The 14,248-nt window shown below is 39.1% G+C and overlaps 1 protein-coding gene across 3 annotated transcripts in view; it reads right to left on the bottom strand.

Moving 5' to 3' along the window:
* Positions 1 to 1,081: 1,081 nt before the first annotated feature.
* GAB3 (GRB2 associated binding protein 3) overlaps positions 1,082 to 14,248 on the bottom strand; it is a 66,300-nt gene continuing 53,133 nt past the window's right edge. For all 3 annotated transcript variants that reach the window (XM_023193612.2, XM_023193611.2, XM_023193613.1), the window contains exons 9-10: positions 5,729 to 5,845; positions 1,082 to 4,150 (exon numbers count right to left, since the gene is read on the bottom strand). In XM_023193612.2, the coding sequence (XP_023049380.1) occupies positions 4,034 to 4,150; positions 5,729 to 5,845 (234 nt within the window). In that variant the 3' untranslated portion in view covers positions 1,082 to 4,033. The remainder of the gene's footprint in view (positions 4,151 to 5,728; positions 5,846 to 14,248) is intronic.

Raw genomic sequence — 14,248 nt, 5'->3', positions numbered from 1 at the left:
TGGAGCTCTGAACCAGGACCTTTGTCCTGGTCAGTTTTTAAATAATTATTTAACAGTGTGACTTTTAGACCTGCGTGACATCTACAAAGTGCCCAATAAAGAAAGAGGAAGCCAAAAAAACTAAGTAAAATAGAGGTGTTTGACCATGAAACAAAGACCAAACAACAGTGCTTACAAGCAAAACGGCTCCCCTAAAGCAGAGGGAACACATAGAGTTTATTGTTCTGCCTTTCCCACTGAGGTCCGCTCGGAATCTGTGTTTATATGTGGCGGCAGAGTGGGGTCAAGATTCATTTTATCCATCTGGATCATTTTGTCCACCTGATTACCCTGCACAGCCATCTAGTCCCTGCGGCTCTCCAGCGTCCATGTATGTGAGGGTCTGAGTCTCTCACTTGGCCTTATGGGCCAACCTGCTGTTTTTGTGGGTCGGAGACTTGGTCTAGAGTGTGTGTGTAGGAAAAAAGTGTTCATGATTGGCCTCGTACTTCACCAGGGGTGAGGCATTTAATGTGGCTTTTTGTCCTTTCTCTCTGCCCCAGGATCCCCCAGGCCTGTTCTCTCTATGCCTTTGGTCTGTTTCCCCCAAATCTGAGCCCGTCCCCTCCCTACTTTGTTTGTCCCTTCCTTGCTTCATGGCCTCGACATGCCACTGACCCAGCACCCAGGGCATCTGGGAGACTCAGCTATGGAGAAAAGGGAGGTGGTGGCAAAAGAGACGCCTGCTGAGGACAGGCAGGCCTAGGGCAGTTGCCTTCTCATGCAAGTAATCATGAAGGTCATGTTATACATGGTGTCAGGGAGAGCAGCTGATTTTAGTGTCAATTATAAAAGCTAGTTTCCAACGAAGAAATAAAGAAAATGACAAGATATGGTTTGGCTGAGCCGAAGCAGTATTGATTACAGACACCTGCTCAACTGTTTGCAGTGAAATAACACGCACGTGAGTCAGGTTAAGTTTGTTGTACTTCAATGTAAAAGTGGTTATGAAGTCCATTTTCAAATATTCAGCTTTTAAAACATGATCCTTATTTATATTGGATGTCATCACTTAAATAAAAAAGAACTTAAGTCACGATTCCTCCTTATAAGACTTTTATTAATGCCAGAAATGAAACAGTAAAAACAAAAAGAATTTGAAAAATCAGTGTGATTGGGGGTGCAGAGATGGTATGAACAGGGACTGAGGAAAAAGCCAGGTCTGAGGACAGCCTTCAGTTTCAACTTGAAACTTTTAAAGGTCATGATTCAGCTGATCCTGTGAAGTGGACTGTGCGGTGGGCAGGTCGCTTCGTGCCTTTAGAGCCAGGCTGTGTGCTGGACCTCAAGGCTCTTCCTTCCCCAAGGAAAGCTTAACTCCCAGTGCTCCTGGGTTTGTCACCTTCTGGACTTGCAGGCTTGAGACCCTTGGGTCCCTTGTCCTGCACTGGACAACTCCTGACTGGGAGGAATTTTCTAATGCGATGAGACAGAAGAAAATGAAACAAAAAGGAACTACAGAAAACAAAGTGGGGTTAATTGCTGCATTGCCCTGTTATGCTGATTCCCACATCTTGTAGGTCTCTGGGATCATTTCTGTAACAAACATCAGGCCCTTGGTCAGAAACATAGCCCTCTCTCACACACACACATCGATCATCTCCACCAAAACCAATATTTTGACTTATGGTACCTTTGCTGGTGTCAGCTCAAAAACTACCTGTACTTTGTTTTCTTGAATCATTATGCTTTTGCATAGCCATCCTCTAACAGTTATCAAAGCAGGACATAATTGCATACACTCTGGAAATGAGGGGTGAGTCACCATTTTCAAAATTAAAATTTTAAAATTCTGACCCCTATCACCTTCCACACCTTTAATGCAGAGAGTGCCTATTCAGAGTATTCCATTTTTCAGTAATCACATCCAAACAGGTCACACTACCCATGTGTGTATTTCTTCATGCTATAAATACATTTCTGGAAATGTTTTGTAGAAACAGATTTCTTTTCTTTTTTGGGGGGGGTCAATTGAGTAACATTTCACTACTGATATAATTTCAGCTATTCTTTTCTATCTCCAATCTGACACTTGGGCCTTGACACTTGGGTTCTTGACACTTGGGCCTACAATTTTTTTCTGCATCAGCCTTTGTCAGATAATCAGTGATCCTAACACAAGTGCTCCACACATGGGAACTGGCAGTTTGAAGCCCTGGTTTCTTGCCTCAGTCTCTTTGCAAGTCACATGGGGAAGAAGGCAGCTCCTCACCAGCTTTGGCTGTCTGTGGTGATGCAGAGCTGGCTGTGGGGCTTAGGGAGTGGGGAGCCCTCTCCTTGCTCTGTCCAGGCTCACTAAGGACTCTGAACTCAGTTAAAATACTTAGAAATTTTCCCCCACTTTGTCCAAGGAAGAAAATAATGTCACCAGAACCTGCTTCTTTGAAAATCAATATGGCTTCTTTGAAAATCAAAATGACTTCTTGTATGGTCTGAAAAAAGACGACTTTGGCATTTACTTACCTGTGGGGTGACTGGAAATCCTGAAATCCTGTAGCAAAGTCTACAACTGCCCCAACTGCACTGACTATCATGGGCCTGACTGCCAATTTGATCTATCCTCATAAAGAAGACAAAATCTCAGTCAGAATGCAGGACCAGTATCTGCTTAGTTTCCAGCTGTAGGTGCTCAGAAGGATCAAGAACAGACATTAAATAACACTTCATGCCCAACTAACACCTTCATTCTGGGTCTCCTGGACCCCAGGACCTGTAAAGGAAGGGGTGACATGACACCCTCATTATAAAGTGGGAGTGTTTGTACTCTCAGTACCTAGTTACTTCTCAAGCAGAGGGGAGCAATTGGCTGGGAAAGCTAAGAATGGTATTCATATTTTTCCTGGTCATTTTTCTCTATCACTCCAAAGCTTGGGCCCATCATAGGATAGCCAGAGACAACCTACGCCTTCCCCAAAGTGGTAAAAATTCCTCTGCTAGCATTAGCCAGCTCACAGGGAAACACACTGCATAGGGGACCATGAGAATGGCCTTCAGACTGACCATTAGTAGGTATTTCTAATTGTAACTACTGATAGAGTTCCAGTTGAACATCGCACAAAGAAACCCTCACTTGACATGCACACCTTTCAAGTATCAAAACTGTTCAGATCCCTACTCATTTTGTGTCTGCAGGTGTTTCCCACATGTCTCCAAGGCTCACCCAATTAATCCATTTTGTCAAAATCCTCAGAGGAAGTATGAGGTAGAGGAATGAGATTGCAATTGGCAGCCTGGACAACTGTATTCTAAGCCGGACTCTGGGTCTTGGCTTTGTGATAATCTTGGGCAAAGCATTCCCTCCTCTAGTTCTCAGTGTTCTTTTCTTCAAAGTGGCATCAACGGTCTCTTCCATGCCTATCTTCCAAAGTCTTTCGGAGAAGACATGAGACGGTGCGTGGGAAAAGACCAAGAGCAGCAGAATACCTGGCTACAGGTAGCTGCTTAATTGCAATGTCCTTAGAGCCACCAGTGTCATCTGATATACTTATCTCAGAGCCTGAGATCCATTGCCCCTGTCACTTGTCTTTATTTGGGGATTGACATGACTAGTCTGCTGAAGTCCTTGGAGTAAGATTTTGCCACCATCACTGGGCTTGATCTCCTCAACTGTCTTCAGAGGCTGGAACAAGATGGTCTCCAGAGGCCCCTTTGCTAGGATAATTTATCATTCTCATTGAAGCACAGGAGACAGGTCAGAATTTCAGGTATTGGAGTCAAACGATAAAATCCTGTTGGTGGCAACACTCACTCCAATCTTTGCTCCGATAAGACAGGGGGGAGGCTAGATTCTCTCAGAGCCCCCTCAGGAAGGCAAATGCTTCCTTCTTTTGTTCCTTCAATGTATAAAGAGGTCTTCTTTCCTAAAGGTTCTGGCCAAGACCTTGAAGACTACACATTCTCTCTTGGTTTTGACCTGTGTTGACCATCAGTGTGTTTTTAGTTGAAAAGAAAAAAATAGAAAAAACTTAAACTGAGCCCCAAGTTTCCCTGTTTCTCATACTTTGGATTGCCTCTCATCCGTCCACTCCTGTTTTGTGCTCTGGAGAGCCTGTGTCTTCTGCTCATCCACTTGGACATAGTCTACTCTTTGTTCTTCTGAAAGGAGAAGTTTCTGAAGAAGGAGAACAAAAAGGTTTTCATTACATCTAACTTAAAATGTCAGGAAAATGTTTACCCTTTTGTATTAAATTACATTGTTAAATATTTGTTGCCCTTTTCTTTGTGTGGAAGCTTTATACTTCGTATATGCGCGTGTGTGTGCACAAACACGCGCTGCTTCCCTCAACTTTGCTCTAGCCACTTGACTTGCTTTGACCAATATAATGTAAGTGGAAGTGACATGGCCTGGCATGGTGGCATGTGCCTGTAATCCCAGCACTTTGGGTAAGAAATACCTGAGACTGGGTAATTTATAAAGGAATCTTTATAATTGGGTATTTCTTCATAGCAGCATGAGAATGGACTAATACACAGGCCAAGGCGGGAGGATCACTTGAGCCCAGGAGATCAAGATCATTTTTTATTAAAAAGATAAAAAACAGCTGTGGGTGATGGTGTGCAACTGTAGTCCCAGCTACTTGGGAGGCTGAGATGGGAGGATACCTTGAGCCCAGGAGATCGAGGCTGCAGTGAGCTATGACCATGCCACTGCACTCCAGCCTGAGTGACAGAGTGAGATCTTGTCTCATGAAAACAAAACAACAATAACAAAAAGGAAGTGACATGTTCCAATCATAAGGAGAAAAGAGGTATTCTGTGATTCTGCAATCTCTCTTTTTCCTCTGCCAGGAGGCCAGCACACTTCAGATGGGGGCTGCTTCTCTTGCCTGGGCCCTGGACTGGAGATGACCTGGAACACAAAGGCTCTGGCCTGCAATAAAAGAGCCTTTGTGTTGAAAGTAGATGAGATTTGGGGGTTGTTTGCTTTGAGTGCATAGTCTAGCAAAACTGACTAATGCTCCTTTTATACTTATTGCTCCCACCCTTCTTAACAGCTTTTCTCCAGTCTCATATCAGGTTTTTGGAATGATATTAAAAGCAGAAAAGAAGTAGGAGTTACCTCAGCAAAAGAGTAGGAAAGTCCTCCATTGTTTCCCATGCACTCATTCCTTACGCTGTACAGTGGGTGATACTAGTTCACAGCTATGATGACTTACCTGTATTAACTCAATTAATCCTCACAACAGTTCTTGACATAAGTGTTGTCATTTCTGATTTCCATTTTTCAGATGAGAATTCTACCCAAAGGGGTAGCTGCCCAACTTGGCATTCAAGGCCCCTTACTAAGGGGTTCCACTTCCAACTTACAGTTCTTTCCACTGCTCCCTCAGGTCTAACCAAACTAGGCTGTTACTTGTTCCCTAAACAGGATGTTCGTACACCTGGAGGGTCCTCTACCTCACCCTCATTTCTGCCTGAGACATTTTTCTATAAACTTTATGGTCCAAATTTTGAAGTGTGAATATCACATCTATTTATATATATACACACAAAGAACACACCCTAGAAGGAAATACACCAAGATTTCATTCTGTCTGGGAAATGGGATTAGGGCTGATTTTAATATTCTTCATTATACATGTCTGCATTTTTCACACTTTCTAAGGAGAATATGCATGATTTGATCATCGGAAAAGTCTATGCAGAAATGGAATCACCTGGGGATTCTCAGACGCAAAGCCCTTCCTACCTGCTGCATGGGGGCTGGTGATGCTGAATTGAAGTCCAGGGCCAAATAATCTAGGCTGAATTTCTTTGTCCACGTAAAAGCACCACTGCTCAGGGAACTGGCTGTTCGGTGCTCCTCCTAGGAACCAACATCGCAGGAGTCAGGTTAATGATGTCTATCTGGGTTGCTCAAGGGAAGGAGGACAAGTTGTGGCTTCACCCAAGCAGATGCCGTCATATCGTAACAGAATAGTCTGATGAGACCTGAGTCAATCAGCCTGCATATCTGAGTGAGAACTGTAATTTTAAACAGAACATAGCCAATCTGGCCATCACAATGAAACTATACCATTATTCACCATGGGAACAGTATGCCAAAATTCACTCAAAAAGGAATTTGCTTCACGAATCTGACAGGTCTGTGATACTTTAGAGATTAAAACCCTGACGAGATCAACTATACATATTAAAGTTCTCGTGAAGGCATCCCAAATGCATTTAAATATAATTTGCACAATACAGTTATAACACAGATGAAACTCAGGGCCCAGCTTCAGAAGTGAAATGCTACCGATCTATATCTTTGAAGCTGTTTCCCCTCTACCATCTTTCCTTCTCCTCCCAAGAGGTAAAGCACTATCTTGAATTTTGTGCATACCACTCCTTTTACTTTTAAATATAGTTTTATGAGTATGCAAGTATCCTTAAATAACAGACTATTTCCTTTTGTCTGTTTTTGAATGTCATATCAACAGAATCACATTGCATACATTTTGGGTGGCTTCAGTTTTGTGTTCAATATTAGGTACTCCACATTCACTTGTGTTGATGCATTAGCCCTATTTCACTCATTTGCACTGGGTCAGATATTCCATTGTATGACTTATTTAACCATTCTGCCATCAAAGGATATTTGAGTTGCTCCCAGTTTGGGGGCTATTACAAGCAATGCTGCCATGGACATTCATGCACCTGTGGGAGAAATTCCAGGGCATTTACTTGGGAATAGAATCACTGGGTTATAGAATATGAGCATCTCCAACTTTACTAAACATCACCAAACTATTTTCCAGAGTGAACCGATCTACACGTGTACCATCCTGGTCAACATTTGGTATTGTCAGACGTTTTAACATTTTTCCTACCTGAGACAGGTAAAATGGTATCTTATTGTGGTTTGGTTTTCCATTCCCCTGATTATTAATTAGTATGAGTACCTGTTCATATGTTGAAAGGTCATTTATTTCTCCTCTGTGAATTGCCTGTTTGGGTTTGTTTTGTTTTTTGGGTTCTTTTTTTTTTTTTTTTTTTTTTTTGCCTTGTTTCTGGTTAATTTTTGTATTTAATTGTCTATTTTTCTTACTTACCCTGAGTACTTTTTCCTATGCCCTGGAGAGTAATCATTTGCTATCATGTATGTTACAGATAGCTCATTAAAGTCTAGCTTCTTGTCTTTTCATTTCTTTTTATGGGATTTATTTTGACTAAGAAATACTTTTAACGTAATATGTCAATCTTTTCCTGCATGGCTTGCACTTGCATTATGTTTAAGGAATCCTGCCCTATGCTGAGGTCATGATTTATTTATCTATATTTTTTCCTGAAATTATAAAGTTTTGTAATAATTTGCTCCATGTTTAAGCAATAATCTCACTTGAACTGATTTTAATAATGTATATGGTGGAGCAATAGAAATAAAATTCATTCCATTTTTGTTGTTGTTTTTACTCAACATGGATAACTAGTTTCCCCCAGAATCAGCTTCAAAGTTCCTCAAAAATCTCTGTTAGGGAATTGGTAAGGTAATGTCTTTAATATTTGAGTCTTCCTATTCAGGAACATGGTCTACTTTTCCACTTATTTCATTCTCCTTAATGTCTTTTGATAAATTTTAATAATTTTCTCCACAATATTTTTTTGTTAGATTTATCCCTAAATACCTACAGTTTGTTGTTACTGTAAATGGTAAGTTTCGTTTAAATTCTTTTTTCTGTTTGTTACCATTATATAGACCTCCAACTGGATTGTGTATATTGACTTTATATCCATCAATCTTGATATCTTTTATTAATTGTAATTATTTATTTTACTAATTTAGTAATTCTAATTATTTCTAAGTAGATTATTTCAAATTATCACTCATATAAGCAGATTATTTTGAGTTATCACTTCATCTATGAATAATCACTGTTTGTCTTCTTCCTTCCTTTCTCATTTTTACTCATTTTGTTTCTTTAGGAGATATTTTTAGTGTCTAAACACTGAATATGATATCTACTATAGGTTCTATAAGATTCATTTTTCATTTATTATGACGTTAAAGAAAATTCCTCTATTCCTTGTTTACTAATAGATTTTTTCATGAATAGATGTTGAGTTCTATCAAATGCTTTTTCTGCATCTAGTAAGATAATATATCATTTTTCTCCTTTAATCTGTTAATGTGCTTGGTTGACTTAATAGATATTCCTGGTTTATGGTTGTAATAGCTCATCTCCCTGAGAATATTGGTAATAATAGAGTTTTAAAAAGGCTTTTCCTAGCCAGGCACAGTGGCTCATGCCTTTAATCCCAGCACGTTGGGAGGCCAAGGTGAGCGGATCACTTGAGGTCAGAAGTTCAAGACCAGCCTGGCCAACATGGTGAAACCCTGTCTCTACTAAAAATACAAAATCAGCCAGGCATGGTGGCGTGCACATGGAATCGCAGCCATTCGGGAGGTTGAGGCAGGAGAATCACTTGAACTTTGGAGGCAGAGGTTGCAGTGAGCTGAGATCACGCCACTGCACTCCAGCCTGGGCGACAGAACAAGACTCCGCCACACACAAAAAATAAAATAATAAATAAATAAAAAGGCTTTTCCTTCTGGCATAGTTCTTATTTTGTCTAATCTGTTTTGGTCTCAATCTTTCATGCTAGAGTTCTCCTGAAATGTCACATGAAATCACTGACTGTTGCTTATACTTATGAGCGAAAGACCAAAAAGCTAACATGAAGCTTTGTGTACATGGATGGTGTTTGTCAACTCTGGAGTTTTCTGCAGGGTGATCCCATTGGGTGGTTATCTTAAGTAACCCTCAATATTAGGAACTACATTTTGCCACTTGGGCTGCTCAAATAGCCTGGAGAATTATTTTCTAATATCCAAACTCAATTGTAAAGGTCTGGTTGTCAACATTCTGGAAAAGGGCTTAAGAATGGTTCTCATATCCATTATGCCTATTTACTTAATCACCTTGTTGTTAGTATAGTATTCATGGTCAAATATGTCTAGTATCCCCCAGTGCAGAGATCTTTTGTTTTACTCTCTCCAGAGAGACTGCACTTCAACTTTTCTATGAGATGGGGGATGGAAAGTCATAGTGTTTCATCTCCATGGAGTGAGGGAAGGGATCTTGGAATTTACCTGATGTCTTTGACCACTACTACTTCTTTTACTTTCCCTTCAACCCTACTTCAGAACTACCTACTGTGGACAATTCCTGAATTCTTTGGGTAGTCTAAGTCAAGTTGCTTCTTGCCTGCCTTCCATCACATTTAAGATTTAATTTTTTTTGCGGGGGGGAGGGTCTTGTAAGTCATTTACTACATATCTACCTGCATTCCAGTTTCCAATATGCTACTGCTATTTTATTCTCCAATTCTTCATATCTTTGTGGATTTATGCCTTTAACAGATTTCTTTACTGTTATTTTAGAGAGTGTTTGGGGATGGAGAGAAACTGGAGGCTTGTGGTCAATCTTCCATCTGAGGTTCATGTGTCAGTACTTTATTTCTTTTTATGGCTGCATAATACAATGGAATATTATTCATTATATAGTATACTACATTTTATTCACACATTCATCAGTTGATGATCATTTCAGTTGTTTTCCCTTTCTGGCTACTATGAAAAAATGCTTCTACGAACATTTGTGTATGAGTATTTGGTTAGACATACTCTTCTGTGGGATTTTAAAATCTGCATCCATGAGTAACAATGGCCTACAACTTTCTACTTATGTAATTGCTATTTGTTTTATCAAATTATTTTAGCCTCATAAAGTAAGGTGAGCAATATTCTCTTCTCCCATTCCTGGTAGGTGTTTATATAAGATTGCACTTACCTCTTCTTTTTGGTTGAAACTATCTGCAAAGTTTTTTGGGCCTTATGATCCTTTGTAGTACAAATTTTCCTACTGATTCAGTGTCTTTAACAGGTACATAAACATTCAGGTTTTCTACTTCTACTTGAGTCAATTTCTGATTTTTTTTTCTTTTTCTTTTTTTTTTTGAGATGGAGTCTCGCTCTGTTGCCCAGGCTGGGGTGCAATGGCCGGATCTCAGCTCACTGCAAGCTCCGCCTCCTGGGTTTACACCATTCTCCTGCCTCAGCCTCCCGAGTAGCTGGGACTACAGGCGCCCGCCACCTCGCCCGGCTAGTTTTTTGTATTTTTTAGTAGAGACGGGGTTTCACCATGTTAGCCAGGATGGTCTCGATCTTCTGACCTTGTGATCCGCCTGTCTCGGCCTCCCAAAGTGCTGGGATTACAGGCTTGAGCCACCGCGCCCGGCCCTGATTTTTTTTTAATTCAGAGAATTTGCCTATAACCAAAGTTTTCAAATTTATTGGTACAGAGTTGTTCACAAAAATTTCTTAGGCAGTTAACCTCTCATGTATTTGCAATTATTATCTGTTTTTCATTCTTAATATTACTTACTTGAATTCATATCTTTTTTATTAGTTTTGTTAAATTTTAGTCTTTTTAAAGAGCCAATTACAGCTGTATTGATCCTCTCTGATTTTGTTGTTTATTTTGTTAGTTTCGGTTCTTGCCTTTATTCATTTCACTTTTGTAGGGTTTTTCTAAACTTATTATTATAAAATTTTTCCAGCAATCAGCCAAATTAAAGAAAATATACCCACCATGTATACTCCACTAACATTTTATTATACTAACCTGCTTGTAAGTCTTTGGGCTTGTGGAGGAATGGTACCTTTCATGAATTGTGAGCAACTCTAGCATTATCCCTTGACATATTGCTTCTCTCCTATTTTTCTATAATCTCCTTCAACAACTCTGACTATACAAATATTTGACCTCTTATTCTATCTTCCATGTCCCAAATTTCTTTCCTCTCCATGTTTTTAACTTCTTGTTCTGATTTATTAGTAACTTCTTCATAAATTATCTTCCAGCTCACTAAATCACTCTTTGTGCTTAGTCTGTTTATCTGATCCATTGAGTTTCTAATTTCATTCTTGTTTTTATTTCTACAAGTTGTAAATGGTCTTTTACAATCTACTTGGTCATTTTTAATAATATGTCATTACTTAATCCAACTTTCAATTTCTCATTTATTTCTTTAAATATAGTAAAACTACTTATTTTATATTCAAAACTCAGTATTTCCAAAAACTGCCTACTTCCACATTTGATTCTATTATTTGTAATTCTTATTAATTTGGGGGGTTGCCGTTTTTCAATATTTTTGACCCCAGAGATTTCTTTTCCCTTCCCTTTTTTCAGCTGAGTTTTAGATTTAAAAATGTATCATATTTATAATAAGAGGTGTTTTTCATGCTATCTTGCCTACCAAAGTGTCCCATCAAATTTTAAAAATAGAATAAATGTAGTTTCACCTCCAGTAATGTTGAATAAAGTAATTTTGACCACCCTTCCTGCCAAGAACAATATTTTTTCCTTTTTTGGTAGAAATTAAAAAATTGTTTCTACAATTTTTATGGGAGTAGAAAGGTCAAAGAAAAAAAAAAACCTTGAGGAGGGAAACAAAGCAGGAGGACTTACATTCCTTGATATTGAGTCTTATAAAGCTACAGCAACTAAGGGAGTTCGTATTGTTCAAAGATAGGGAAACCAACAGAATAGAATTAAGAGTCCATAAAAAAACCCATACATATATGGATACTTGATTTATGGCAAAGATGGCACTGCTGAATAGTTAGTAAATGATACTTATTTTACATAAATGGTGCCAACCAATTAGATAAACATATGGGGAAAAATGAGTCTTGACCCCCATCTCAGAGCACACACAAGTTAATTCAAGGTGATATAATCCAAATGTGAAGGTAAAACTAGAAAACTCCTAGGAAATAGCCATAATTCACCTGAGATCAAATAGATGATTATCCTGTATTAAAGAAATTGAATTCACCCAGAGGGTTTCACTGGTGAATTATACCAAAAATTTAAAGAATAAACAAAACTAATTCTACACGATCTGTTCCAGAAATTAGAAGAGGAGAGAACACTTCCTGAGGAACCCAGCATGACCTTAATAACAAAACCACACAAAGACACTACAAAAACCTAAAGATCAACACCCATTAGGAACACAGACATGAAAATCCTCAACAAAATATTAGCAGATGAAATGCAGCAATATATACAAGGAGATAATACACCATGACCAAATGGGGTTTATCTAGAGAATACAAGACTGGCTTAAAGCCTGGCACAGTGGCTCATGCCTATAAGCCCAGCATTTTGGGAGGCTGAGGTGGGAGGATGGCTTGAGCTCAAAAGTTCAAGACCAGCCTGGGCAACATAGCAAGACCTTGTCTCTACCAAAAAAAAAAAAAAAAAAAAAAAAACCCAAGAAATCTGAAGAAAATAAAAACTTCCTATAATTAATAAGTTAATTCAGCAACCTCAAACTCTTGGGCTCAAGGGATCTTCCTGTCTCAACCTCCTGATTAGCTGGGACTATAGGCACAGCTGCTATGCATGGTTTTTAATAACATTTTTGTAGAGACAGGGTCTCACTTTGTTGCCCAGTCTGGTCTTGAACTCTTGGGCTCAAGCCATTCTCCCACATCAGCCCCCACAAAGTCCTGGGATTACAGGTGTGAGCCACTAAACTCAGCCAATCATATTTCTATATACTACCAATGGGTCATTGGAAGCTGAAATTTTAAAAATACCATTTATAATAGCTCCAAAAATGAAATACTTTGATATAAATCTAATAGGACATGCATAAGATCTATGTAAAAATTACAAAATTATGAGGGGAAAAAATCAAAGAAAATCTGAATAAATAAGCCGGGTGTGGTGGCTCATGCCTGTAATCCCAGCACTTTGGGAGGCTGATGCAGATGGATCATTTGAGGTCAGGCATTTGAGACCAGCCTGGCCAACATGGTGAATCCCTGTCTCTACTAAAAATACAAAACAATTAGCTGGGGGTGGTGGCGTGTGCCTGTAATCTCAGCTACTTGGGTGGTTAAAACATGACAATCACTTGAACCCAGGAGGCGGAGGTTTCAGTGAGTCAAGATTGTGCCACTGCACTCCAACCTGGGCAACAGACAAGACTCCGTCCAAAAAAAAAAATAAAAAAACCCAATCTGAATAAATGGAGAGCTATACTGTGCTCACTAACTGGAAGATTCAGAATAGTAAAGACTCAATTCTCAAATGTATTTATAGATTTAATGCAATTCCAATTAAAAAAAGTCTTAGCAGGATAGCTTTGTAGATAAAGAACATCTGACTCTAATTACACATGGAAAGGCAAAGGAAGTAGAATAACAAAAACAAGTTTTAAAAACAAGAATGAAGTTAGAGAAAATACACTTCCTGATTTTAAAATTTACTCCAAAGCTACAATAAAGACTGTGCGGTATAGGCAAAGAGACAGACAATGAAACAGAATAGAAAATCTACACAAATATGCCCAACTGATTTATTACAGAGGTGCAAAGAAAATTCAATGAAGAAAGGATTATATTTTCCATAAATGGTACTAAAACATTTGGCCATCCATATGCAAAATGTCAACTTCGACTTCACCTCACATCTTACACAAAAATTAACTTAAAATGGATCACAGACCTAAATGTAAAACCATAATTCTTTTAGAAGGAAATAAAGGAGAAAATTCTAATGAACTAGGTTAGGCAGAGTTCTTAGACATGATAACAATCCATTAAGGAAACAAAATCAATAAATTGGACTTAATTAAATTTTAAATGTTTACTCCGCAAAAGACAGAAGAGAACGGAAAGAGAAGCTCCAGATATGGAGAAAACATTTGCAAATTATATATCCATTGGAGGACTTGGGTTTTTTTGTTTTGTTTTGTTTTTGTTTTTGTTTTTGTTTTGAGACAGAGTCTTACTCTGTCACCCAGGCTGGAGTGCAGTGGCATGATCTTGGCTCACTGCAACCTCTGCCTCCCGAGTTCAAGAGATTCTCCTGCCTCGGCCTCCCAAGTAGCTAGGACTACAGGCACATGCTACCATGCCCAGCTAATTTTTGTATTTTTAGTAGAGACAGGGTTTCACCATTTGGCCAGGCTGGTCTCCAACTCCTGCCCTCAAATTATCCTCCCACCTCAGCCTCTCAAAGTGCTGGGATTACAGGCGTGAGCCACCGTGCCTAGCCCCTTTGGAGGACTTGTACACAGAATATATAAAGAACTCTCAAAACTCAATGTAAGAAAACAAACAACCTGATTTAAAAATTGGCAAAAAGATCAAACAGATACTCTACCAAAGAAAATATATGGATGGCAAGTAAACACACCAAAATAT

The sequence above is a fragment of the Piliocolobus tephrosceles genome, chromosome 12 (genome assembly GCF_002776525.5).
Source record: "Piliocolobus tephrosceles isolate RC106 chromosome 12, ASM277652v3, whole genome shotgun sequence".
Classification (NCBI taxonomy): domain Eukaryota; kingdom Metazoa; phylum Chordata; class Mammalia; order Primates; family Cercopithecidae; genus Piliocolobus; species Piliocolobus tephrosceles.
The sequence above is the reverse complement of the archived record's forward strand: the minus strand, read 5'-3'. Positions and strand labels throughout refer to the sequence as shown.